This window comes from Montipora foliosa, chromosome 9 (assembly GCF_036669935.1).
Source record: "Montipora foliosa isolate CH-2021 chromosome 9, ASM3666993v2, whole genome shotgun sequence".
Classification (NCBI taxonomy): domain Eukaryota; kingdom Metazoa; phylum Cnidaria; class Anthozoa; order Scleractinia; family Acroporidae; genus Montipora; species Montipora foliosa.
The window spans coordinates 27,610,054-27,637,553 of NC_090877.1; the positions used below are offsets into that span (position 1 = coordinate 27,610,054).

The window sequence follows — 27,500 nt, forward strand, 5'->3', positions numbered from 1 at the left end:
TAAAAAAGTAATGTGTACAAAATTAAAGAATACTGTTTAATATACATATTTATATTTTTAAATCAGAAGAGGCAAAAATTGAAGTCATTAGCGAATTGACAGGTCAATAAGACTATAATGATAAGCCTTACAATTATTTTCAAGAATAATAATTATTGATAAGACTTCACAATCTTAAATAACTCTCTTGGAAAATTACAAGATGACATGCACTTTGTTTGGGGTGAGGAGATTAATATTTTTTATTAATGAAAGTAAAGGGCAATGATGAAAACCGACCGAGCTAGATCTCTCTGTGCACCATGCACTAGCTGAAGAGTGTGGAAGAGATAGGAAAGAATATGGATTACTGCAGCTGCAGGTCTATTGAAATAAAACACAGGTCAATTTCCACAGGTGAGTGTACATGTCACCGTGCTGCAGACAAATAAACAACACCAAAAGTGTCTGCTAGCGCTAATCACTCCACAAAAATATTGTTTCAGGTCTCGGGGAAACTTTTGGCTTAGTTGTTGATTATTGGGGCAGCGATCTCTAGTCTTGACCTGTATTTAACAGACCCGCCTTCATTGCAGCTGTCACACGAGTCAACAGAACCACATACAACTGCTAAATCAACCACATCAATAATCTATGAACCCTGTTGCACAATTTTATAATTTGTAACACAATCTGACATGGTGAAAACATTGAACAACAGTAACAATACTCGCGTCACGGAATTACAATTATGAGACGCCAAAATGAACCAAAACGTAAAGGTACGTACGAAATAAAATCACTTAATTACCGTTACGTCTTTCAAACACCATTATATCCTTCTATATTATAGAGCGATCGCTATGCTAGAGGTCGTGAAAAGCCAACGTAGTTTTAATTGGAATCGAGGCCTGATGTAGATCATCGTACAACGTGAAAAAACGGTGAATTATTTTTGACTGTTATGCTTGTTAATTTGCAGCTGCTTCTTACGGAACAGTTACAATTTTGAAAATGATTTAAACACGAATTCTGTTCTTCTTCTGGCTGTCCTCATTAGCCGCCATCTTTCTTTCGATATTAAACCAATCAGAGTTCATGTGAGAAAAGCACCAATTAGCGATCTTTTTAGTTCACTGTGTGCCAGGGTCTTCTCAAGACCCGCCGCCATATTGAAAGCCGAGAAGACCCTGGGAACGACGTTGGGGTCTTTCTCAACGACAATGGAGGCAGAGAAGAGAGACCCTGGGAACGAGGTTGTGCTTAAAAATGTCTAAAGAAGACGATATACGTATCTCTAACGGAAGACTGTTCCACCATTTAATTGATGAAAAGAGAAACGATTTTTTGTGCCTATCAGTACGAACGTAAGGTAAACAGAGATTATTAGCGGAACGAAGACTATAACAAGATCTGTCAGAAACAAAATCTGGACATAAATCACACACATAAGGCGAAGCTAACTTAAATACTATTTTATACATCAAACTAAGTTTATGAAGTTTTCTTCTAACACTAAGATCGACCCAAGAAAGTTCTTTCAAGAGAGATACCCTCTTTGTTCCTTTCAAAGCACCGGTTACAACCCTTGCGCCTTCTATTTGTGTGCTTTCTAACAAGTTACTATCAGATTCAGAACATCCATCCCAAACTACATCAGCGTATTCTAAGGATGAACGCACCAAGGATTTGAATAAGGCTTCGAGTGTATAACGATTCAAGTTATATTTCAATTTTTTGCACATTTTTTTTTTAGTTCACTTGCTCTAGGTGGATGCCGGGCATCCACCTTGTGTGCATTTTTGCAACAATGAAAGAACAAATCCTTAAAAACTAGTAGTAATCTCGCATTAAAGTGCGTTCGACAATCGCTTTGGAAACAAAGCAGAGGGTAGGGAAAGAAACGATCTTTTTTATACGTGGTCCACTAAACACCTTTTTTGCGCAGGTTTTTGCAATTTTGGAGTCAGAAGGAACAGCGAAGGAACCAGCGCCTTGGCACGACGGGATGCCTATGATCACTATGGATACCGGTTTACCACATGAAATCGAGGCGAAATGCCAGCCAGTCCGCCAGTCCAGTCGGCCAGTTCGTCGAAAACGTTGAAATCAGTTGGCATCGAAAACAACGTCATGACAAAAACAACACGAGAGATCTCGAAAAACGAAAGAAATAGAATGCGTTTTCCTCTGTCGAACGCAATAAAAATAGCTCACGCGAAAAGAACTTGACATCATTAACGTGACAGGAATTTTTTACTAGGGGCCCTTAGGGAACTTCACCTATATATGATAAAAGTCTAAGGGTAAGGCTTATTGGGCCATGTTTCTTTTATTATCAGTGGATACAAAACTAGTTTTTACGGCTATTTTGAATAACTTTTCAAGCAGAAATCTACCTCAAACAAGAACTCATGATCACTTTCCCATTTTTGCCAGTAGCCCATGTAGTAACAACGAGAACCTTTTCACTACATAGTGTGTACGAAATAATTTACTATATGTTTGGACATACAACTTACCTGCCCGGTTCTTAAGTTATGCAATCTCGTTTTCAGTATATTGGCGCGTTCAATCACTGAAGCCCTTTCATCAAGACTGTGGCTGGTTGCACTATATGAACCGTAACTTGTCAACGGTAAAGATGAGGTTGTTGGTAAAGGCGAACCTGCAAGCCAGCCGAAAATTATATTACTATAACTGTATTGAGCTGGTAGGTGAAGGTCAGTGTAACACACACACACTCCTTCAGAGGGATAAATAATGAAAATAAAGGAAGAGGGAAAGAAGCTAGCTGATAAGCGCGACATACAAGCCTTTCTCCTCCACATTAAAGGTAAGGTGTTCAGGGTTTCAATTTTAGTACTTACCCACGGTAGATGATGTAGCTGTGGTTGGCCTGGTCATTTTGTCCGTGACTGATGATGTAGTAACAGAAGCACCAGAGATTGCAGTTGTAGTGGATGGTCTCAAGAGAGGAGGACCTAAAACCAAGGAAAAATCCATGTCAACAATTTCCGCCAAAGACGGTGAACCCACATGTACGGTAGGGCACTCAGTCAATTAAAGTCTTCTAAATCCATCACACTTTGCAAACCAATCTAACATGATGGCCTAATATATATAGATTTTGGCTAGTATAAAAGCGGAGCTTTTTTTTTTTCACAATAAGTTAACTGGGCTTGAGCCTGCGATCCAATCGAAACCAAGCACCTACCTGGTCAGCGGTCAACTTAAAAAAAACCCGCTGACCTTGAAAAAGCTCGCTGTACTTGAGGTGCCAAAAATTAAATAAGCACCGCGGCGCTTAGCGTGTAGCACTTTTATTTTAAGGGGTTTAATAATTGCGGATTTTGCGGATGGCACTTGATCCGTAAAAATAAGTTCTAGCAGAAAAAAAAAACACCAGTAAAATTAAAACCGCAAAAATGTACTCTCGTTACTACAATTAAAAATGGCTTCTTATCCACTTATTTCTACATATCTTACAATGGAGTAAAAAATATATATATTCTTAATTGACCACTGCCCAAAGGGGCTTTTCAAGGCCAATGAAACAATCACGACAGAACAGAACGTTCACCAACAACTGTTAAGAATACCAACTGGCCGGAGGCAAACCATTTGGCTATTTACAGGTGCGCCTGAGAAGTTGAACCAGGGACTACCAGGAACAAATTCAACGAGTGTTCAGAACGGGTATTAAACCCGGGATCCTCGGATCTCAAGGCAAGCGCCTTAACCACTGGGCCGCACTGCCTCCTTGATGTTTGCATTGAGAAAAAGCAATCGGAGCTTGCTACAAACAAAACGAAACGATAAAAAGTTAACTCAATACTTTTCCAGTCTCTGAGGCATAAGAAACGAACTCAAAGCAGTCAATCAAAAGGTCGCGTTAAACTTGCTCGAACGGGTCATCCGAAAGGACACCATTTTGTAAGGCCTCCAGGATGCCACATTTTTCCCACTCGTTCTCGATAAATGACGGGATTTTTACCAAAAAAGTAATACAAGTGAAAATAGTCTTACTGCCTGCATAGAAAACCGCAAAAATTAGCACCCGCAAACCTCAAAAAATCGCCAATCCGCAAAAATTTCATGCTATACGGTATTCGAGTACATACGGTACGCTGTAAACTAGCTTGAGCATGGCCGCCTCGATGACTCAAAACTTGAGCCCGCGATATGGTCACGTGATAACGGTCACATTAGCTTATATGGAGGGATGAACGTACGTACGGTGACCAAAACCAAATTTCTCGCACAGATGGGTTACTACATTTTTTTACCCATGGTACTTCGCGCACGCGACTTTGGCGCGCGGAGCTCCGCTATAAACCTGACTTTGCGCCAATTGAATTTCACATTGGCACGTCCTGGAAAACCGGATACACTGTAACTTTTGAATAAAGACGAAGCATCAGCGTCCCCACTCAGATTGCCCCGCAACTCTTTTGCTTGGCACCATGAATAACGACATTAGCCTTCTTTGAGCTTCGCCTAGTCACTGTAAAAGGTTCATTTGTGCAACCAGTGAAACTCACCATTGGACTGAGCAGAAGAGCCGGGGAACAGTACTGAGAAAGAGGAGTCACGGCCTTAGGGAACGAAAGGAAGGTAATCTCCTTAGGTTGATTATACAACCTGCTGAAGAATCCGAAATGGTATGATGCTACTCTGGTTCGAAAGTTGCGATTGCCCATTCAAAGTTTGGACACTAACGCCTACTATCTTTATCAGAGGTGATCTAATGATGCACCAGAATTTGTATATGCTGGATGGTTAGTGCCCTTTTCTTTTAGTAAATTATAGAGGTTCACTAAAATGATGCCATTTGTTAGGGTGCCAAGCTTCCAAAGAAAGCCGCTGATGGTAAGTAAGTGGGGATAATTTTAGAACTCAGCTCTGGAATTGTGTAGTTATTTTGGAAATCGGCAAGGCAGTATCCAGATGTTTGGCAAAAATATGACTTAACGTTCATAAAGGTTTTCGGGAAACTTTAACGCCGTAGCTACACAAAACTCCCAATATAGCTTCTATAATACCTCCTCTGTAAGGAGTGACAGTACGCCGATGGCAAAGTCCTCACCCTACAATTTTTACGAGAAAGCAATTGTTTTTCAACAGTTACGGAGAAATTTTTTCGAGTCGTCATTGATTGTTAAAAGGTCACTCCTTAGTGTTACAATGGCAGAAATATGGTAGACATTGCGTCTTCGTAAGCAGGTTTGCAAGGGCCTGAAACGTCTTACGGCTTTTGAGAAAAGCACTCTAGGTCACTAGCTTGGCCAACAAAGAAAGCAGTGCATCTTAAATTGCTTACGCGAAGATGAAGAGCTTGACAAAAACACTGAGTCAGTCAAGGTAGATGTTGTCAAAGTCACCCCAAGGGGGGTGGGGTTACTTGATACAGCATTGCTTCTTGGAATAGCAGCGGAAGATTGGAAGTTTCCTGCAAAAAAATTGATTTGTTAATACTCTAATTCAGCAACTTTTGGCACAAGTACAAGGAAAGGTTACGTTTATACAAACGTTGGCCGTGTAGCACTTACATTTTAAACAGAATTAACTGAATAGAGTGTAATGTGAAGTGCTATATTTCTACCCCATATGAACCATGTGAGCGTTAGCCCTACTGATGGCAATGGGCTGCTGATGAAATCTAGCACTTCACATTACACTCTATTCAGTTAACTCTGTTTAAAATATAAGTGCTACACGGCCAACGTTTGTATAAACGTAACCTTTCCTTGTACTGGTACATGTCCATTGCCGTGGCTTTAACATCTTTAGATTACGCGATATTTCTCCCACAGGGAATAACTGCTTTGCTCATTAACTTGTCAGGGCGGAGCTAACGCTTTTAGCGTGATAATATTGACTACTTCCAATGTCGGCGGTCTTAGCCGGATTTAAGATTCGCTTGTTTACCGGAAATAAGTGATTGGATGAAACATACTGTCGCTAGTTCCTTCGAAACACAAACAAAACCAAACATCTTGCTTTTGTCGGATGATGACGGGAAAACGGCAAACTGAAATTAGCTTCAGCTTTGCAAAGGGTCAGCCACAAAATGCGCGAGCTTGCAGGATTTGAGCATGATTGAGCTTGGTAGTTGTTCGCGCGCGAATGTAGAGTGAATGCAACTTTCAGCGTGTTTGTGCTTCGTTTGTGCTTCGGAGAACGGTAATTGAAAATTGAAAATAATAAATTTAAAGAATTCATGAGTTATTGGTGCATTTCGATCCTTACACTTGTTAGAAATAATCGATTACGCTCAGTCAGAAACATTCTAATCTAGTCACTACTTGAGGTTTGAGATGAAGAAAAGGTTGTCGTCCTCCCCTAGGCTATCATAAAAACCTTCAAACTACCTATCAGGCTAGCCCTACTTTTACCTTTCCCACATATGAGGAACACTTGCAACTAAACTGTCATTCGGGTAACTTAAAACAGTAGTTTATTTCGTATTTAAAACATGCCTGGAGTATTCGTCAAAACATCTGGTGTACTCAAAGTAAGACAATTATTCTTTTTAAAAACCAGACATTTACTTTTGCTAATACATTTGTTATGCCTTAAGTTAACTATTGACATCTCTTCCAATTGTCTTCACGCTTTCGGACAATGTTTGACCAACGCGCTCACGTCCTATCCAAGAGGAAAGATTCTTTCTTGCAAATAGTCAAACACTGTCTCCCGCTCGTGGCAAAGATCCCTTATTTCCACACGCCTTCTCCATTGTATCTTGTATCTTGAAGCTCGGATCACCCACAATTTGCGGGTCAATCGGGGGTTCAACGAGCTCTGACAGAGCTCCGGGTTTCCAAGGGTCGATTTACACGGTAAGAATTTTGCCGAATGCAGCAAGCTTACGACAGGCCTACAACTCGTTTACGATTGTCGCGTACGTCAGAAATAATGTCGTAGCATTTAAACACTTGTTTTAAAACGCTGCGACAAGTAATGTCGAAGGCCTGTCGTAAGCTTCATGTCACATGCGCCAAAAATCGGATCTTGTAAATCGACCCTAACAGGTTTACATGAAAACCACGGCATGAGGTCAGCAAGTTGGTCTGACAACTGATACTCACTGCGGTCTTAAAAATATAATTAATTCACGCAAGTCATGAATGTTTCGAAGGAATGATTCTTCATTCTTCCGTCTCTAATTGAAAGCCTTTTAAAACCAAAGCGTATTCAAATTTGCCAGGCAACCGGTTGTGAATAATGAATGATGTCTCGGCATTCTGCGTGATGATTTCCACGCCACGTTTGCCTTATTAGATGTTTTGGTGTGTAGTATCGCTAAGTATTTTTGCGAGTAGTGCCGTATTTTGACGAGCCCGCAAGGGCGAGTCAAAATACAAACAACGAGTACAAATACTTAGCGATACTACACACCAAAACATCTCATAAGCTATTTTTTATCCAACGTTTTTGCACTAAACGTTTTTAGCAAATGAATTGTAAAGAACCGAGAACGTGTGACAGATTTGTGCGGGAGGGGCAACGTCGGCAACTAAACTAGTCAAACCGGTTCTCTATTGTGCAATAACTAACTGTATAATATCGTGGAATCTTTGTACTCATTTCGTGTGTTTTCTGTACAGTAACTAATACAGCTGGATAAAACGTCACAAAGTGTTTCCTCCAAATGCTGCTTCTCAAGAAAGGATAAACTGCTGCGCTTACCCTAAGCTAAAAAATACGCTAACCTTTAGCCTTATCTTATTGATAGAAATAGGTAGCAAAGGCTTGGACGTAAAGGGACACTTCGTGTTGGATGTCAAAATTGGGCGTGTATCTAATTACATGCATTTCTGGACATAAGTGACAGAACTATGACACTGTGCACCAAGAGGAAGATCAATTTTAAATACCAAAGCACACTGCTGGCACGTCCTTTACTCTGCTCAGAACAGTCCGAAGGGTTTGTCTAAAACGGCCACTTAAGATATTTTACTCTATGAACGAAAGAAATGTATACATTTGACGTGCGTTTTATAGACGAAGTGATCCTCGCACTCAACGGGACAATTGTTGGTCAAATAGCGAGACTGCCATACCATGTACCACCAAACACCCTTCTTCAAAAGGAAAGAAAAGCAACATTATTTAAGTGTCTAGTCGTTCTAGCGCTGGAGCACTAATTGGTGACACTGTAAACTGAAATTAACAATGAACGCAAATCAAGTCAAATGTTGGTGTTTGAGGAGAGGGGAAACCGGAGTACCCGGAGAAAACCTCTCAAGGGTGAAGAAAAACCATTGAAAGAGTCCTTTTATAGAGACGATAATTAACGACCTTTGACACTAATGAGATTCAGGTGCAGTATGCGCCAGTAAGAGGCCCCCATCATCACGGTTCACGGGAGCGTGAGCGGAATTAATGTGCCATGCCTCCAAAGAAAGACGTACCGCCTATTGGTGGTGCCTATAATTTTAGAATTATCCCATCCTATCCTATGGTTGGCATGCTTCGACAAAAGATTCTTCGAAGACTTTTTCTAAAATGCGAAGACGCTACAAGATGTGCCGGCATTGTAGGCAACCGGTGTGGCCAAGTGGTAGGGGCACCAAATTTGCGCGCTAGGATAATCGGTAGCCTCGCAGCTCCTACAAGGTCTCACCTGATTGGAGACCACCCTTGAGGTTTAACAAAAGAACAAATAACAGAAACAATGGCCCTTTTGTTTTCGGCCTAGGGTAACAGAAACAATGGCCCTTTTGTTTTAGGCCTAGGGTCCATTGTTTCTGTTATTTGTTCTTTTGTTAAACCTCAAGGGTGGTCTCCAATCAGATGAGACCTTGTAAGAGCTGCGAGGTGACCCAGGATAATTACGTACACATTTTTGCATGAAGCAAACCTACCCATGAGCGGATGAGTGAAAACACTAGGAGCAGTTTGGATCAATCTGTTACGCTGTGAGCCAGCTATCCTTGTTGCAGCAGGTTCTGACCTTGAAAGACCATTTGTTGGAAGTGCTTCATCAACACTAGCAGCTGCACATACCTCTGCTGCTGACGGATAGTCTTAAGAATGCAAATGACATTATTATTGAAATGCAAAAATGATGATCCCATCTAATGTGACTGAAAATAGTCTCACTGATTATGCATGAAGCTTACTGGCTCTACTGCAGTGTTTTATGCCAGCAATGGGAGGCCGGCATAAACTCTGCTTTCTTGGAACCACTTGATCACAATTTGTTACAAAATTCCTGACGACAGTAACAAGCAAACATCCTCATGTATCTGTGATTCTGGATTGGAGTCGAGGCAAAAGGGATCTAAAAGTGAATGTTTCTTTCTACCTGACATTTTGTCAGTGAACACTGAGATTATTTTTATACCAAATACAGTGTACGTGGATAATTGCAAGTGAAGTACCAAAACGGATTTATAAGTTACAATGGACTACATGGCCATACAGTTGGCTTCATACACTTTCAGCTATTGATGAAAAGGGTTTCCTATTCTAGAAATCAAAATAATGTACAACGGTCCAAACTACGATACACCAAATGCCAACTCTTTCAATTTTACTTACTGTAGTAGAACTGAACTTGTGCGTTTGGACAGCACAAGAACTTATCTTTTATTCATAATAAGTATATTATGAATTTTACCCAAAACAGACGCCTCGTACCTGGTACTCTACCCTGTTCTTGCATGTGGTGGAAGTGATGATGATAATGATGATAAACAGGTGTAGAGCGTCCACTACTGTTCCTTGACTCATTGTCTGTGACTCCAGTTGTTGACGGTGCTTTTGGTCTCACACCTAAACCATCAAACTCCCCAGGCCCGCCACAAATGGCATCCTTTGAAGGTTCTAATGGTGATATTTGCTCAGGCCATGCAGTAGATGTTGACGACCCTGAAAGGAAACTAGATGACGGCTTGTCTGGGCTCCCCTGCAAGATGAAGCACGACAATAGAAAAATATATATATTGTTAATTATTTTTTACTGTTTGACATTTTCAACTTATGATAGACAAAACTCTTACTCTGTAAAACAGAAAAAGCTTGGGATGAGGTCATTGATATATTCAACGATGGTAAATCCACCAATGACAAGCTGCAAATGTAGCCTCCCAAAATCCCAGTAATTGACATGCTACTGTCTTTGAAGGCACTATCACATTTGTACAAGTTCTGTCACAATGCCATTAATGACCAGGCAGACTGCTTAAGACTGAGTCGCTGGTTCAAGGGCAAACTATGTCGCCATTATCTTTCCTTAGGCAAGAAACTTAGCTCCACACGCTCTTCTCACCAAGTTGTATAAAATGCACACCATCAAAGTACTTCAGGGGGTGACTCTATAATGCACATCACTTAACCAATTCAGAACAATTCCTTCAATTAATTATGAAACGGAAAAATATATCCATGAGAAGTGTGGTAATAGGAATCTTTCAAGAAAAAATGAAAACTGTTTGCGGAAAAGAATTGTGTTAGTGCAGCAATATTAATTAATTGGACTGAACAAGGTTAAAGCAACCTATTAATTAATTTTTATTTTTCTTCCTTTACGCTACTGAATATTTGTGCATTCTCTCTTTTTTTGACTCTTTAACCATCACCGTCATCATTTCATACTTAAAATTAATATTTACTTCACAATGTCGTTTTCCTTTTTTCTTTTTTTCCTTTGGCCACATCAGATAGCAGTCTCATGTGGGCAATGGTATTGGTACATACATGGAAAGTTTTTGTTTTTTGGGGGGAATGGGAATTTAATGTGACAAAATAACAACATTTGGTACAAACGTTTTCTTTTTTTAAGATCGCACAATATGCCAACTGCGCTCCTCCTTCCTCGGAATGCAAATTAACACAATGATGTGCTATCGTTCCGGTAATGATTATTTGTTATGCAAACCTTCTTTTGAGTGGGCACAGAATGTCCAGATGCTGTTGGTGTCAGAGTATATTGCGTCAATTCATCTTCTGGAGATGTGCTATCACAACACTTTGAGGAAAAATCAGGCTTCCTAGATGAAACAACAAAGCAACAATTAAAACAGCAAAAACGCTTTGAAATAAAATTATTTTATCTTTTCACTCAGTAACATCTTCAAAGTTTATTTATAATCTTTCAGATAGTTCCACAGACCTACTATCACTCTTAGAACTGCCACCAATGTCACTTTTAAAACTGGTATGGGTCTGTGGAGCGAATGAAGAGGAGGCAGATTGTGTTGTGTTTTTTCTTCTTGATTCATTAGAGGAAGCTTCATCGTTGCTGATATTTCCAATCCTTATCAGCTCAGCTGTGGAGTCACTGACAGCATCAACTCTAGAATCACTTAACTGCAGTGGAGGACAGAATTAAGAAACAAGACAAACACAATATTAAAAAAAAGAATGCAGAGTGAAGGGTAAGTATTAAATAAACTATCTTGTAAAGCTGAGTAATAATATTACAATAATAGTGAACAGGGAACTAAAACCAAATACTAATACTTCTGTAGTTTTCTCTTGCTGTACTCTGCCTAGACCTAATTAGAGGCGTCTTTTTTTTTTTTTTTCTTTAGGGGTGGGGGGGGGGGGGGGGGGGCATCGTTTCTTCATTTATCCCGAATGCTATTTGTTATCGACAACCAAACTTATCGATGACCAAAAAACATAGTCTGCGGGACAGATTATCGACAATTAATGCAAAAATTTTACTTTGTCGACGATTAGCAGTTTCCCTTCTGAAAAAGGGAAACTGCGAAAATGTCGACAACTAAAAATTTAGCGTTTTGTTGTCGACAACTTATCTCACACACTGGGAACCCTGTGCACACTTTCATTTGTCAATAACAAATAGTTGTCGACAACTTAGCATCTCTAGTCTCAACATTTTCGCATTTTGTTGTCGACAGCTTGTCCCAAAGACTATGTTCTTTTGGTCGTCGATAACATTTGGTTGTCGATAATATATAGTTGTCGACTACTAAAATGTCTCGTCTGTGGAGGCCCTCGTCTGCTCCTTCGCAATGCTAAAAGTAACTGTATTAGCATGCTGTCGCTTTTCGAGGGTGGTCACGTTCCTCATTTCCATTTTCCTCGGTCTCTGCTAGGAATGCCTGGAATATTAAATGACCTCCATTTGGCAACCAAATAAGACGATGAAAAACAAAAAAGGAACGGCTTGCAGTTTAAGACTCGGGTGCCGGCAGCTCGAGTCCTAATTCGAGTCCGAACTCAAATCTTCGCTCGAGTCCCGGCTCGAGTCCTGGCTTTGATATTAGTTTATTCCGACATACGTATGACAACGTATTAAGATTAAGAGTGTTTTTCAGTCAGCAAAGAAGCAAAGGAATTTCATTTCAAATTTATTCATCGAGCTGTAGTGACGAAAAAAACTACTTCATCATCTTGGCATCAAGGAGGATGATGGTGGTCACTGTGAAACAGATTCTATCAAGCAACTACCTGCTGCTCTTTCACACAACGCTTTCCTCAGAAAGTCAATTTAAGTTAGTATTTTGAACAAGTTTCAATCCTTCTGCAGAACAAAATTTGTTTGGCATCCTTCTTGTATCATAAAATTGTGACAAATCTTTAGTCGAGAGGTTAGTAGAAACAAATGTTTGTTTGCCTTGGAAGATGAGATCCCTGTGTCGCCGATAATATTGACAGCTTGATGTCGATTTGAGGGAATTCTGTTAGTCACTGTGATTTTGCACATGCACTACGAAAGTCCAGCGGGTTATAAATCCAATGCGTGCACTGTTGGTCTGACCACATGGACGAAAGATACTCTTACGTTTCACGGCTGCTGAAGCTCGTGTTGCGAAATTCAAATTTATACGTTGCTAAAAGCATTCACCGAGGTCACGAACGATTAAGTGACATTTTACTGGGAAGGCAATGTGCATTTGTGAGTTCATCAGCGTTGTTATGCGTTCAGAGTTTGCCGATCGAAACCATGCCATGGGTGTCAATTTGTGCTTCATCTTGGTGTGTATTTACTGGTGCCAAAATTGAGCAACACTCATCCAATATTTCTGAGATATTCTCAATTTGAGATTTATTACAGGTATGTTTGACGTCATCCGTTTTTGAACAAAAACTTGAATACCTCGGAAACGAGAAAAGATATTCTAAAACAGAAAACACCATTCTTCGTCCTTTTTAAAGGTTCGTTAAAAATAAGCAAAATATATTTTTACTTCATAGGCACTTTAAAGAAAACCCTCAGCCAGAACCAGAAAAGCAACTATAACATGTAGCCCCCTGATTCTTGAGAAAACAGGGGAAGAATACGCAGCAATTGTCTTCGAAAAAGGCATTTTAATTTATTTATATACTCATACCTTTGAGGTATCAGCATCAAAGCCATCAGAGGAATTTTCAGTATTTGCCAAACCACTGTCAGTCGCTGCTGGCTTTGTTGAGCTCCTGCTGTGAGTGTCACCTCCACTCCTACCAAGACCCACAGCCTCATTCCTCGAATGCCTTTCTCAAAAGGAATCGTAAAAAAGAAGCGGAATATCGCTGCTAATAAAATGCCAGGAAGCCTGGGTGTGTGAGTCATTTCAAGTATCGGTAGTGTAACATGTACTGTAAGTCATTTCCCATCCATCTCTCTAAGTAGCCATTACGACAGTTGTCAACCTGATCAGTTTAGAAATTAATTTATTTGCACCCATTCAATTGTGCAATCTTACCCATAAAAAAGTTTTCTTCAGCAATTCTGCCATGCAATTTCTTACAGCACTGGACATTCAAAAAATTGCAACAGGTGTTCAGTCATTTATGAAATCTAATCCGTATGCATCGCTTTTCTACTCATTTTCAACGTAAACTTGCCGTTTAATAGGCACCACAAGGAACGTTTCCCATTAAGAGGTCACAATGGTACATCTTTATGTAACAATAGATCACTTTCGATATATTATAATTCAGTCCTAAACAAAAGGTATCATCTCGAGGCTCTGGGGAATAAACTCATACAAATCCTTACATTTATTCCCCAGAGCCTTGAGATGATGTCTTTTGTATAGGACTGAATTTTAATATATCGAAATTGGTCTATTCATTGGTACTTTAGACAAAAGGAGAAAAAAAGCAAAACAAGATGAGTTAATGAATTTGATGAATACATAATACATACTACGATTATCAGTTGAGTATGGACCGAAGGACGTTTGGCGCCCAAGTTTGCCAACACTGACTACTCTTCAGGCTCTGACGTCATTACACTTGATTTCGCGTGAAACAACTATGGCCGATCTCCACGCCGCTAACTACATATCACCTCATTAATCAGCTACGTTATCAGCGTGGTGGCCTGATGGTGTAGTGTCTAGTGACTCCCGACTAGTAACCATGGAGACATGGGTTTGAGTCCCGCGTATGGAAAAAAAAACACTTTTTCGGATGAGTGTGTCGAAAGGTAAAAAAAATACTGTGTTTCCCTCTTCATGTACGTCTGGTTTAGCCTGACTTTCATTTTTTTTTTAATTATGGCTGAGTATCAAATCAAAGTTGAACATACTGGAAATCAAAATGCAGCAAAACAGAAGTGGATACGTTTTGAGGTCCTGCTAGTTCAGTGAACTGTGGCCATTATTCTTTTGCTTCTCTTGTCAAAGACATTACCAGCAGATGCCCAAGTCTTAGTCACCTAAATGAACATTGGATTCGCCTAAGCTATTTGGACGATCAATTGGATGAATCTTAACTATGGCGACGAGCGTGGATTGATTGAGTTTTGGCAGTCAGCTAGGACTGTTCCTGAGAGGAAGGTAAAACGAATTACCGTAACCACTCGCACATAAGCCGCACCTTTTCCCCCAAAATCGTCGCTAGAAATCAGGGGTGTGGCTTATCTGCTGAAACATTTGAAAAAGGCTGCTTCCGGTGTCCAGGTTCGATCTAATGCGTTCCACTCACGTTCTTATTGTAATGCAAAAATCTGTGGAAAACCCGTATTGAATGAATAAATGCCGGTCAACAAATACCAGAAAAAGATCAATCATAGAAACGATGTTCATTACATTAAATTGTTAAACTTTGAAGTATTTTCCGTTTCACTGATAATAGTGAGTTTCATGAACAGTGGATGAAGAACACTTCTAAAAACTCGACTTTGGATTTGACTTCTTTCAAAAAACGTTTTTCCCAAATTTGAGCTGCTGAATTCAGGGTGCGGCTTATCTGCAGGTGTTTACAGTACGTTAAAGGCAGGCATCCTTGGTTCTCCAATTCAGAGTGGCTCTCTGACCTCTTAAAGGGGCTAGGTCACGCAATTTTAGGCAATTTCAGCACTGATCGAATGGTCATAGAATTAACTAAAATATTAAAATAACTGTTCAAAACTATAGAAGAACTCTAACAAAACACAAGGAAGCCAAGAAAGAACATGGATGGACAAAACTGGAGAGGATTGAAATGGATTGAATTTGGGTAAATTTGAAAAACGTCGGCCCACCCTTTTTCAAATTTATATCAGTCTATATCAAAATGTCATTTACAAAGCTGGAAAATCATTCTCAGTTGTTATGTGGCCGTGATTTTGCAAATGAAAGACTCTTGCTCTGCCAATTTGACGTTTAGAGCTCATAATTAACAAAATTAAACAAAATTACCTAAAATAGCGTGACCTAGCCCCTTTCAGCGAATTCATTAAGTGCGATTTCAGACCACTCCGTCGTGCCCCCTAACACATGGTCGACGTTTCTTAGAAAGAAGTGTTCCTCTTCGAAATATTACTCAATTAGGCGCAAACTCCAATCCTGTTGATCGAATGCTAGCAAAAAAACTTGAAATTGTAGAAAGTGCAACAAAAGTATTAGCGCATGCGAAAGGTGTGAGAGACAACTTTGAAAGAGAGTTATCAAGGGCTGCTACTATCACTTCTGCTTCTCTTAGCATCTGTGGGAAGTGCCATCTCAAGGTGGGGCATACAAGACGAAATTGCCACGGGGATGATTGCAGTTCCATCATGTTGTGTGAAATTTTTGACAAGCATCCCAGTGACAAAGTAACCAAACGCAATCTATCGCAACTAGTAACCAAATGTGAAGCTGAAATTGTTAACCTTCAAATGGAATAAAACCAGAAAATAAAAGCTAATAAGTCAGTTAAAGATTCTTTTGCTAGGAAAATTGAAGAGGACATTGTGGTTTCTGATCCAAATGGATATATTGTCAACGGAGTAAAAAACTGGGCTCTTCTTAATAAAAATGTAGCCATACTACAAGAGAAGTGCAATGGAAAACTCCCTTCAATGGAAAGCATTCAGACGTTCTCGCAAGAAGTAATGAAAGATCAAGGAACGAGTGGGACATATAGGCGACCAAAGTTTGGGGAGATATTGGAAACCAAAAGAAGAGAATCTTGAAGGAGTACGCCGTTCATTTTCCTTTACGATGTAGTTCAGAAACTTCGAGCGTTTCCCACGGGTCAGTTCCAGCTTCATTAGGATTTTTGTCAGAGTAAGTAGAAAGCGACTTTTGACTGGTAGTGCGAGTACGGGGCGAATTAAACAACGAAGATTGTATGGGAATTAATTTGTTGCCTTCCTCATCACAATGAAATGAATTAAGAATGTTTTTTCCTAGTTATGGTTGCAATTCGCCGTTGCTTGAGCCCCATGCACACAGAGATCAGGAACAAGAGGCAGCTAACGCTCTTGTTGAAAATAAAACTTGGAACAAGAAATAGAGTATCACAGATATCGTGAGCTGTCCAGGACACATGAGAGATCTAATCAGTGCACACTTTTATGCTAGTTGAAATTTTTGCACCTAATTGTTTGTTTACATTCATATTTACTAGTCAGCCTAAACAATGGCAACATGAAAGGTTTCTTAAACGAAATTATACAAATTTGAAAGAAACAGTACAGGGGGTCGTACTGTAGAATACAGCCCGCTAATTTAGCCAATTACGGCGCGCGTACTATCTGAGAGATATAATAAATTGACTTAAATGCCTTTCTCTTTAAAATCCCGTTGTTACTTCGTTTATGTCTTTGTCCTCAAGTCTGTTGCTCGAAGCGTGCAAGTGCTATTGCACCCTTCCACTCCTGGCCAGTGCTTAATTTCCCTTTGAAAGGTACTCCATTCATTACATTTGCGTCAAAATATCATACACTGTTCTCATTTCACTGCAGGACTTAAGGAAAGAAAAATGAACTTTTGTTTTAACAACGTACCAATTTGCAACACTTTAGCATACCAACCTATTCTTTGGAAATGAAACTCTGACTAAAACCAGCCTATTTATATGGAATTAGTTATAATTACTGTTAATTCCTGACCTTGGTTCATTAAGGAGCGGATAGGAAGGGCCAAACTCCTCTCTTAATACTCCAGATATAATGTCATGCTCTGACGTCAAAAGATTAGAGTCCATTTCGTCGTTAGAGACTAACAAACAAAACAAAAAATACAACATAACACTTGTAAGCGATTTCTCAATAAAGCCCTAGGGAATGATGCTAATAGTTAGATCAGACAAAATCGATAATGAATGTGCACTCCTTACCATATAAATTACATGCTGCTGTATTATTTCAATGTTAGCATCTCACACAATTAGTGAGGTGGTCTAGGGAAAACATCGTTAACGACTGGAAGAAAGAATAAAACTAGGCACTCAAACTCTTTTTAGAATTGCAAACAAATTTAGCCTAGAAGCCACATGACTCAATTATGACAGGGCTGTGACACGCAATTTCATCTAAGACACTCTTTGCTAGTATGAGGATTGAATATTAAAATGTTATAAAATATGCTTATAATCGATTAATACATGTATTTGTTTAATAACATTAGGAAGAATCATTTAGGTACTCTACTCATTCCACCAAGATTTAAAGGGATACTCTACACCTCAAAACGACATTCTAAAAAAAGATACCTTATAGTCTGAATAAAAGATATTTACAAAGAAAATCTGTCAATTTTTCTTTACTTTTAGTCGAGAGAGAAAAGTTTCGGAACGTGCTATTCGAAATTGGCGCTTTCGGTCAAAACCGGAAATGACGTAGATATGAGAACTCGCAGCTCGTTCCGGCTTAAAATGTTTTGAGATCGCTCCTGAAGATACCAAGACCACGTAAACTTTTTGCTTCTAACCTTTTAAAAATATCATGCCACATTGCTGTGTAGCTGGTGGGTGTTCGAACTCTGCAAAAGACAGAGTGAGTCCCCATGGCTGGCCTTCAAATGGTCGAATACTGTGAGAAACACGTGAGCAAATTTTAACCAGACGGCCTTGAGCAAACTTTGCAGTAGTCACTTTTCGGACGATTCATTTGGAACACAGTCAGTGATTGCTCATTCGTTAGGGTTAAACATGAAGAAAAAATTAAAACCCGGCGCTGTTCCGACCATATTTAACAACTGTCCGCCACAAAAAAAGCAAAGACGGGACAATAGCACAGACCGCACAGAAGTGTCCTCTTCGCCGGCGTACGAGTCTCATGCTCAGCAGTTTCAAAAACAGCCCAGGGGAGCCTATAGAAAAAGAGAAGCTGCCAGGGTACGTATTGCAGATTTAAAACTGGCATAGCAATGTATATATAACCCACAAATTACTAATGTAAACTTACCTTGCTTTTTTCAAAGATTGTCGCTGAACATGAAAGAGACATTTCTACGGTATTCTGTGTCAAAGGGCATGAAACAGCGAGTGGAGCTGAATCGTTTCTGTGCAATTTCGAACTATAAGTACTGCGAAAGGCAAGTTTTTATATAACTGTGTTGTGTATTCAAAATAAATATGGTCCTCCGAAAAAACCATTGTTTACAAACGTTTTGGTTATGATTTTTTCAGGTATTCAAACTACTGTACCCACTAAGAGTCAAGGAACCCTATGCACTCTTCTAAAAGAGATGTTTGTTACATCAACACCTTGTGCAAGTGACGATGAGCCATAAGATTCGGAAGAGGAGGTGGACGCAGACGACGACCCCTTATATGTTTCCGACCCTGATGATGAGAGAGATGAAGATGAAGATTTTGCTAATTTCGACGATTGTTTGTACGAGAATGATCTAATGATCTAAATCCTATCTAAGAGGCACGTTCACAAGAGTCTTAACAAAACTTATAACGTTCCATTAGCAAAACACTGGAATGAAAGATAAATGGTGAAACAACCAATAAGATTTATCCAGCAACTTCTTGTAGAACAATATAACTTAATTATCTATATTAAAATAAAATAGAATTAAACCACATTTTAAAAACGCAAGAAAACAAGATCAACAGCACTTTATGCGAATTTTTTAATCTACAATAGGGCACTTACACAACAAAGACATTTGTTTTACATTTTGGTGCATTACTTTGCTCTCATCAGCAAAAACAACGACACAAAAAAGGCAAATTTAAGGTTGCGTGAAGGACATGAGCGAAAAGATGGTGAAATTTTCAATAATTATACTCTCTATGCTTCTTTGCCGTTCTTGCTAGTATAATTTTTGGACAGTCTTGACATTTTAAAGGCAGGGCGACAGAAAATTGTTTCTTCCTTCACCTAACGCGAATGCATACTCTTGAACACACCCTCATAGCCGTCACTGTCGTCGTTGCATAATGCTTAAGGAGAGCTTAACTTACAGGAATAACTACAACATTTTTTTTTCGCTTTGTACCTGAGCTTGGTTTCCTCTGGAACTAGAAGCTTTAAAGATACTCAGATATAATAATAATACATGATCTGCTACGAGCGAAACATGTTGGCGAAGAAAAATTACAAAGCTGTTACAGAAAAACGTCTCGAATGTGATCCGCAAAATGTAAAATTCCACGACACCTTGAAGAAAGCCAAGCTCAAGACCTTTACTGACCTCAACAAGTTGTTCCTAAAGCCGAGAGAAGATTGCTTGCGTAAATGATTGTGATCGCAAGGAGCAGAAACTTACAGATGAGTGAAGTCCTCGCCCATCCTCTTGGACCACTCCCATGGACACTGGCAAAGCCAGATAGCACGTTGCGCAAGACGAATAAAGCCTCCTTGGCAAAGGAACTCCAGAAGAATGTACAAGCAGCAGATGGTATTCCCCAACCCTCAGCATGCTTGATAGCTGGCATGGCTTTAGTTCAGCGTCTAAAGGGTGACCAGAAAACACTTGCTGAGATTGCCGAGTCTCTACTTAGTATGGCGTTAAACGATGGCACTTCGAGCGACAGAATTGATGTCGTATTCAGTGATTACCGACAGGGGAAGGTTAAGGAAGTGAGTTTCATCACCTCGAAGCACATCATCAGATCAAACAATAGCGAAAATTCATGTGCACTTCACCCGCAAGCATTGATAGTCTTTGTGACTGCGGAATGGCAGAGGGAATAGTATGCAGACAAATTATCAGGGAAGACGCTCGTGGTCACCTGTGGCAGAGAAGCCTACCAGTTGTCATCTGAGCAGTTGAACGTCTGACTGATCTCGACTCATCTCAAGAAGAAGCGGAGACCAGATTACTATTGCATGCAGCTCATGCCGCGAGATCAAAGTTTGTTGTGGTAATAATCGCGTCTGAAGAAACAGATGTCTTGGTACTGTGCTTGGCCTTCAAATGCAGTTCCCAGACAAGAGTAAAGTGTGACCTCCACGCGAAAACGTTCCTTAATATATCCGTGCGTGCGGCTGAATGCACGGCATGCGAACGGATGAGACACGGATTAACAACACGGTAAACACCGATACTTTGAATGGCTGAATGGGCCTCGGGGAATTTTTATTTTTCGCCTCCTTCGAAAGTAATGCTAATGCGTGCTTTATAAAAACTTAAAGTTTAACAACGTATAAAAAACAAACCAGGCAATTAATCAAAATTCCCCGAAACGGTTTTTTAGATGAAGGTGTGAAGAAAACGTAGCGATGTCGCTCGCTTTCTCCGCTTAAATTCTGCCTTGAAACGAACTCAATTTGTGAAACAACATACTTTTGAAAAATGATCGCCATTTTAGGAAAGGTTTTTATTTCTTGCCTTAAATCAACTAATAATCGGAATCTACAATTCCTAAGCTTCCAGAAATACATACTTTATTGTGGTTTTTATGAAAAGTGTGACCGTTAAGCAGCGACATCGCAAGGTTGTCAATTGGGGTTTACTGATACCGTAATAAACATCATTTTTCACAACACTGAAAATATTTGGAGTAGGTGACGCCTTCCCCACCACGTATCTAATCTCAGCTAAAACTCAACTTATCCTACATTATCTTCTCAGCTAAAACTCAACTTATCCTACATTATCTTCTCAGCTAAATGGTGACAACAATAATTTTTCTTAGTAAACAAAAACGTGGGCGCCTATTGTCCGCCACGTTGATTTGCATTGGATTTTGTAAGAGTTAATTGAAACTGCATGTTAAAATCAGTATTCTACCCTTGAAGGAGCGATTAAAGGGAAAGTACGGTCTAGAGAAAGTTTCTCTGAATTGAAAGTTCTTTACCTGTATTGTCATACTTGACCACTCATTTGGACTGAATGTGTTTAAATAGCCAACAATAACGCTTCAAAAATAGGCAAATTTAAATTGAAATCCGCTATCTTTGTTTTTGTGTATGCAAACGAGGCTATGACGTAACAATAGTCAAGGATTTCTCCGGATGACTAAATGTACTTGATGTAAAGAAGAAAAACACAGGCGAGGAGAGCAATGCTTTGTACACTTGAATCTTAATCCAGAGGCTAAATTGTATTGATATTGGCTCCGCCTCTGAAGAGATTTACCTTGTGGTCGTTAAACAGGGTTTTATATGTGTTATATGCAGGAGTTTTACGAAGCGAAAGAGAGCTTGCAGTGCTATCCCACGCTCGTTGCTGTGAAGTAAACGCCGGGAAATCAAGTTTAATCTGTCTAAAGTGATTTTCTTCGAGATGCCTGTTACAACTTCGATACAATATTTCCATCGAATGGTAAGAGTAAATCGTTTCAGTAGTGTCTATAAAGCTAACAAAATTGAACTACATTTCAAGTTGTTTATTTTACTGCCTGGAAAAGCGCATAACCGTGAAAGTCGTCAATTTATTGCTTGATTCAGTTTTCTCGCTCCAATATAATGATATTTTGAACTGGTTGACTGAGATTTCAGTATAAAGAGAATGGTACCAAGCCCAATATTCATAACCCTGAAGATCCCGCTTGAAGTTCTCCTTAGCAATTTGACAGACCCGACTTTGATCGGGTTTTTAAAACTTAGTGCATTTGCGATACGTTCACTTGAAAGGAGAAATGAAGCTGTGAAATTGTAAGTAATTCTAAGCTTCTATTACTCCAAAAGAGCGTTGTTTCCCAGTAAACTAAACGGGTTGCTTCCAAAAAGCGTGAATAAACAAAAAAATCCTGCCATCTAAACATCCTTTGCTAATTTTCGCCTGCCAATGAGGGTTAAAAAGCCGCCTTCATTGCTAGAAGGCGTAAAAGGAACGATAGAAGGTCATCGCTTCGAATGCCACCTTTTTTACATCACAGCGCTCGGTTGAGAAACTGGATGCTACAAGCTTTGTCGCACGGATCTAGTGCCAAGTCATTCTCCTTCTTTTCATGACGAGCGTGAAGTGAACGCAAGAGCCTGGTAACTCCCAGTTATTTTATCGGCCCCGATAAGTACCGGGAAAGTTTAAGGGTGCTTCGAGAAACACTCTTTCGGTCCCGATAAAGTTTCCCGGTAAGTTAACGGGCCCGGTAATTACCGGGACTTTCGAGAAACGAGCCCTTGCACCTTAAGCCATACTTCGACCTGAGAGTAGAGTTGTACATGGCGGACGGACTGATCCTGAGAATTGACACAATCATCCCCCCTGAATCACTGAGAGACAAGATTATCCAAATAGCCCACAAACAAGGACACCGGGGTATCAGCGGCAAGACTAAAGAAATGCTACGCCAAAAGTATTGGTTCCCCACCATGAACTATCGCATTGACACCGTTGTGAGCACTTGCTTTGACTGGCAGATAGCCACAAACAAGCAGCATACAAAACCAGCCAAAATGACGAAACTGCCAGAGAGACCTTGGGAAACCATTGAAATCGACTTCTGTGCACCTTTCCTAAGCAAAGAGTACACACTAGTTATAACCGACCAATATTCAAGATAACCAGAGGTTGAGATTGTCCACTCAACAGCCATCAAGCCAGTACGAAAGAAGATGAAAAAGATCTTCACCACTCACGGCGTTCCCAAGACTGTCCAATCAGACAATTGGACCACCGTTCGACTCCAAAGACTTCAAAGAGTTTGCAGGGGAAATGGTGTTCACACACAAAAAAAATCAAACCATGACACCCCAAAGCCCAGGGACAAGTGGAAGGGTTTAACAAGCCCATGAACAAGACCACCGCTATAGCTCGCGCAAAAGGTATTGATCTCCAGGAAGCAACCTACGACATGCTTCAAGCATACAGGGAGACGCCCCACCCGAACCAGGGACTGCGCCGTACGAATTACTCGTGAACTGAGAAATCCATACGCGGCTTCACCTCTACCCAACAGAGAGATCTAACTGGGATGACGAAATCAGGAAACGAGACAGCAAATACACCGAGAAAGTAAAATCTTACCATGACCGAGGACACAGAGCCGAGGAGTCGGAGAGGCGGTTCTCCTGAAACGCGACAAGAAACGCAAAGGAGACACACCAATCAAACCGTACATCTCCATTGCCACAAAGGTAATTGGCTCCACAATCCACGCCAGGAGAGTCAATGATGGGAAAACAGTATGCCGAGAGGCATCCAAATTCAAGCCACCCAGAACAACCTACATCCCAGCAAGTGTGTTTCTTTATTCAACATTCAACTGTTCAAGAGCAGTATGAGCAGTATGGCGGTCGGCCGCGTCCTATGTAGCTCCAGCATTTGTCGTGTAATAATGAGTTTACTTCTTATTTCCAATGTATCTTTTGCGCCACTGGTAAAATGTTTACCTGTTAGCCATCGTGTCGACGTGTTCGCTAAAATTGCTACACAAAATGATGGTGTTTCAAGGAATTTTGATCTCCTTGCCACGTGTTTGATAAGACGCCGTTTCATCTCCCCGTTATTTCGGAAAGGCTTCACTTCTTCGAGGATTAACTACTACTCTAACTCTGTCGCAAGCTATCAAGTTGCCTTACTCCTGAGGAGCGGCGATGTTGAACCGAATCCTGGTCCCCGTACCACCGACCTGCATAATCCCAGTGAAGAAAGAAACTCAAAGTTCAATGGCCTCTCGACATTTTATGCTAATGCTCGAAGCATTGTGAACAATAGGAGCAAACTTGAACTTGACATTGCCGCCTCGCACTAGGATATTATCGCTTTAACCGAAACACATTTGGACAACTCTATCTCCGATAGCGAGATCCTCCCTACCGATTATTTGGTATTTAGACGGGACAGAAAGTCTAATGGACGACATGGAGGAGGAGGTGTGCTGATCGCTGTGAGAAATCATATCAAAGCCATTCCACGCGAGACTCTCCAGAGTGAATCTGAATTCATCTTTATTGACATTTTACTTTCCAACAATCGTAAAATTACTTTTGGTGTCTTTCACCGACCTCCCAACAATGATACCAAGCCTCTCGAAGATTTGCAAACTGCTCTTCAAGAAATTGCCCTGAGAAACGACTTGATTATAGTAGGAGATTTCAACCTCAGTGCGTTTGACTGGGAAAATACCTGTGCGCTAAATAATTCCGCAAATTATACTCTGTTGTTGGACATTGTTCACGATAACTTTCTGACTCAGTTAGTAAATAGTCCTACGCGAGAGGAGAATATTTTGGATTTAGTTTTGGTATCCGCCTCTGATATTGTTGACAATTTGATTGTTGCGGAACCTTTCTCTGATCACAATGCTATCACCTTCTCAATTCCTCGCTGGCCTTATGAGCGCCGCAAGACGTATCGTACTATGAATAACTTCCTAAAGAAAGCATGTAACTCTGCTCGGAGAGACCATATCAACAAGATATCTGAGGATCTTAAGTCTTCTGGAAATCCAAAACCTTTCTGGAGTTTTGTTTCATCAGTGCGCAAAGGATCAAACGAACTTACGGCACTGAAAGTGGACGATGTTACCCTGAAGGGCGACCTGGAGATCGCGGAAAGCATGAATTCTTATTTCTCAACTGTGTCTACGTCAGACGATTATGGGAATTTCCCTGAGTATAGTAACGTTGTGGATTCTAAGTTATCAACTATCTTTTGTAATACAAATGAGTTCTCTCACCGTCTGAGAAATCTTAATCCACACAAGTCCCCGGGGCCTGACCACCTCTCACCCCGTGTATTGAAAGAATGCGCGATCGAAATCGCTTCGCCCTTTTGCTTATTTCTAAACAGATCGTTTCTTGCTGGTGAAGTACCGTATGCCTGGAAGATAGCTAACATTGTTCCCGTCCATACGAAGGGTAGAAAGGATTACAGAGAAAATTATCGTCAGATCTCGCTCACCTCTGTTGCATATAAAGTTAGCGAGAAGATTGTTAAAGATCGCGTAGTTAATTTCTGGCAAGCTCCAAATGTCTTCAACCCAAACCAATTTGGATTCCTGGAAGGAAAATCAACTTTAATTCAGTTGCTGCGTTGCTTTGATGACTGGGCATCTTCACGAAATAAATCAATACCCACCGACGCTATATTTTTAGATTTTTCTAAAGCGTTTGACTCTGTGCCACACGAACGGCTGTTGCTTAAATTAAAATGCCACGGGATCGACGGGTCATTACTACGTTGGCTTAGATGCTTCTTGTCTGACCGTAAACAACGAGTTGTTGTTCGAGGCACCCACTCATCCTGGTCTTGTGTAACGTCGGGAGTTCCCCAAGGTACGATATTGGGCCCAATTTTATTTTTAACTTACGTCAATGATATATCATCTAATATCTCTTCGACACTAAGGATGTTTGCTGACGACACCAAAGTATACAGAGAACTGTCAAATATAGCTAAGGACAGTGAAGCCCTGCAACTCGACGTCGATCGGCTACTATCCTGGGAATCTAAATGGCAACTACGCTTTAATACTGATAAGTGTGAAGTCTTACGTATTACACTCAAACGTGACTTCTCCCTCCCTACATACTCGTTGGGCACGAGCATTAAAAGCGTAAAGCACGTCAAGGATTTGGGTATTGTGGTTTCTTCGGATTTATCCTGGAGCGAACAGGTTAACGTGACCGTTAATAAGGCTAACAAATTATTTGGTTTGGTTCACAGAACAGTGGGCTCGTCAAATCCCAGTGCGTTCTCCACGTTATACAAATCTCTTGTGCGCCCGGTTCTAGAATACGCTGCCCCGGTATGGAATCCATATTTGGTTAAAGATGTGCTAGCGTTAGAAAGAGTTCAGCGAAGAGCCTCTCGGCTTGCTTTAGGTCAAAAACGGGGTGAGATGGATTATGCAGATCGTTTAGGGATACTGAAGTGGCCTACACTCGAAACACGTAGACTGTTTCTTTCTTTAGTTGAATGTTACAAGATCGTATTTGATTGACATGAACAAACTAAACTTCGATGATCTTTTTGAATTCACTAAGTGCAATTCAACCCGCGCTAACCATCCGTATAAGCTTTATCTTAAACCAGACAAGTGCAATCCGTATAAATATTCTTTTCCTATCCGAATCGTACGGCACTGGAACAATCTACCAGGTTCTGTTGTTGAGGCTGGGAGCTTGGGTCGTTTTAAGAATGCGCTGAAGCGCTTTCTAAATACCTCTTAACTGATTGTTTTGCTTATCTTATTGTTCTTATTGATCATCAGTTATTTAATTTTACTGCTTGTAACCTCCAGTTTTCCTTTTCAAGATGTTTTGTATTTTTTGAATAAATGTTATGTTACGTTGTTATGTTATGTGAAGAGCCAAAGAAAGGGAAACACCTACATTGTATTGCAAGACCAGTAGTACCACCAGCAGCTAAGTGTCAGGCACCACCAGCTTTCGCCGCCCAGGAAACAACACCATTGACAGCACCATCAGTCACCCAAGGCACTTATTACTAGTGGTGGGAATCGGTTGAGATTTCACATTCGATCATCAGAAATAATCAGATTGCCCCAACCGATCGATCATCGATTATAATCGGAAAAATCTACCAATAAGCATTCCACATATTTTTCATCTAAATAGAAGTCATTGTGGGCCCTTCCTTCACTTGATGAAAACCAAAATATTCCCACACTTTTGACCTGGCGTTTCCAGGATAGCGAAAGATCCATTTTAGCCGCCATGTTGGACTCGTCAACAACATGTAAGCGAGGCATGTCTGAGAGAGGACACTGGGAATTGGGGAGAGATTGGGGAGAGCGAAACAAACATTTTCAAGCCAAAACGAACAATTGTTCATCTTGGATCAGAGGTGACATTATCTTCCTCTGGTGATCTGTAAATACATTTGAGATCTATTTCAAAACTTATTTTGGACGGTAGTGATACTACAAACGCGAAACAGTGAGCTTGTAATTTATGTCTTGGTTCAGTTGTTTACGAAATACAAAGCGGCTTAGCATGCCACATCTTTCAAATAAGCGTGAGGTATTTGAAGTGACAACAACACAGCGAA

At 40.4% G+C, this 27,500-nt stretch overlaps 1 protein-coding gene across 3 annotated transcripts in view; it reads right to left on the reverse strand.

Annotated features, from left to right (window-relative positions):
- Window positions 1–27,500, reverse strand: part of LOC137970040 (centrosomal protein of 95 kDa-like) — a 67,669-nt gene that overhangs the window by 23,219 nt on the left and 16,950 nt on the right. For all 3 annotated transcript variants that reach the window (XM_068816496.1, XM_068816497.1, XM_068816495.1), the window contains exons 4-12: window positions 17,249–17,357; window positions 13,296–13,437; window positions 11,105–11,301; window positions 10,871–10,982; window positions 9,631–9,898; window positions 8,853–9,014; window positions 5,303–5,431; window positions 2,850–2,963; window positions 2,502–2,647 (exon numbers count right to left, since the gene is read on the reverse strand). In XM_068816496.1, the coding sequence (XP_068672597.1) occupies window positions 2,502–2,647; window positions 2,850–2,963; window positions 5,303–5,431; window positions 8,853–9,014; window positions 9,631–9,898; window positions 10,871–10,982; window positions 11,105–11,301; window positions 13,296–13,437; window positions 17,249–17,357 (1,379 nt within the window). The remainder of the gene's footprint in view (window positions 1–2,501; window positions 2,648–2,849; window positions 2,964–5,302; window positions 5,432–8,852; window positions 9,015–9,630; window positions 9,899–10,870; window positions 10,983–11,104; window positions 11,302–13,295; window positions 13,438–17,248; window positions 17,358–27,500) is intronic.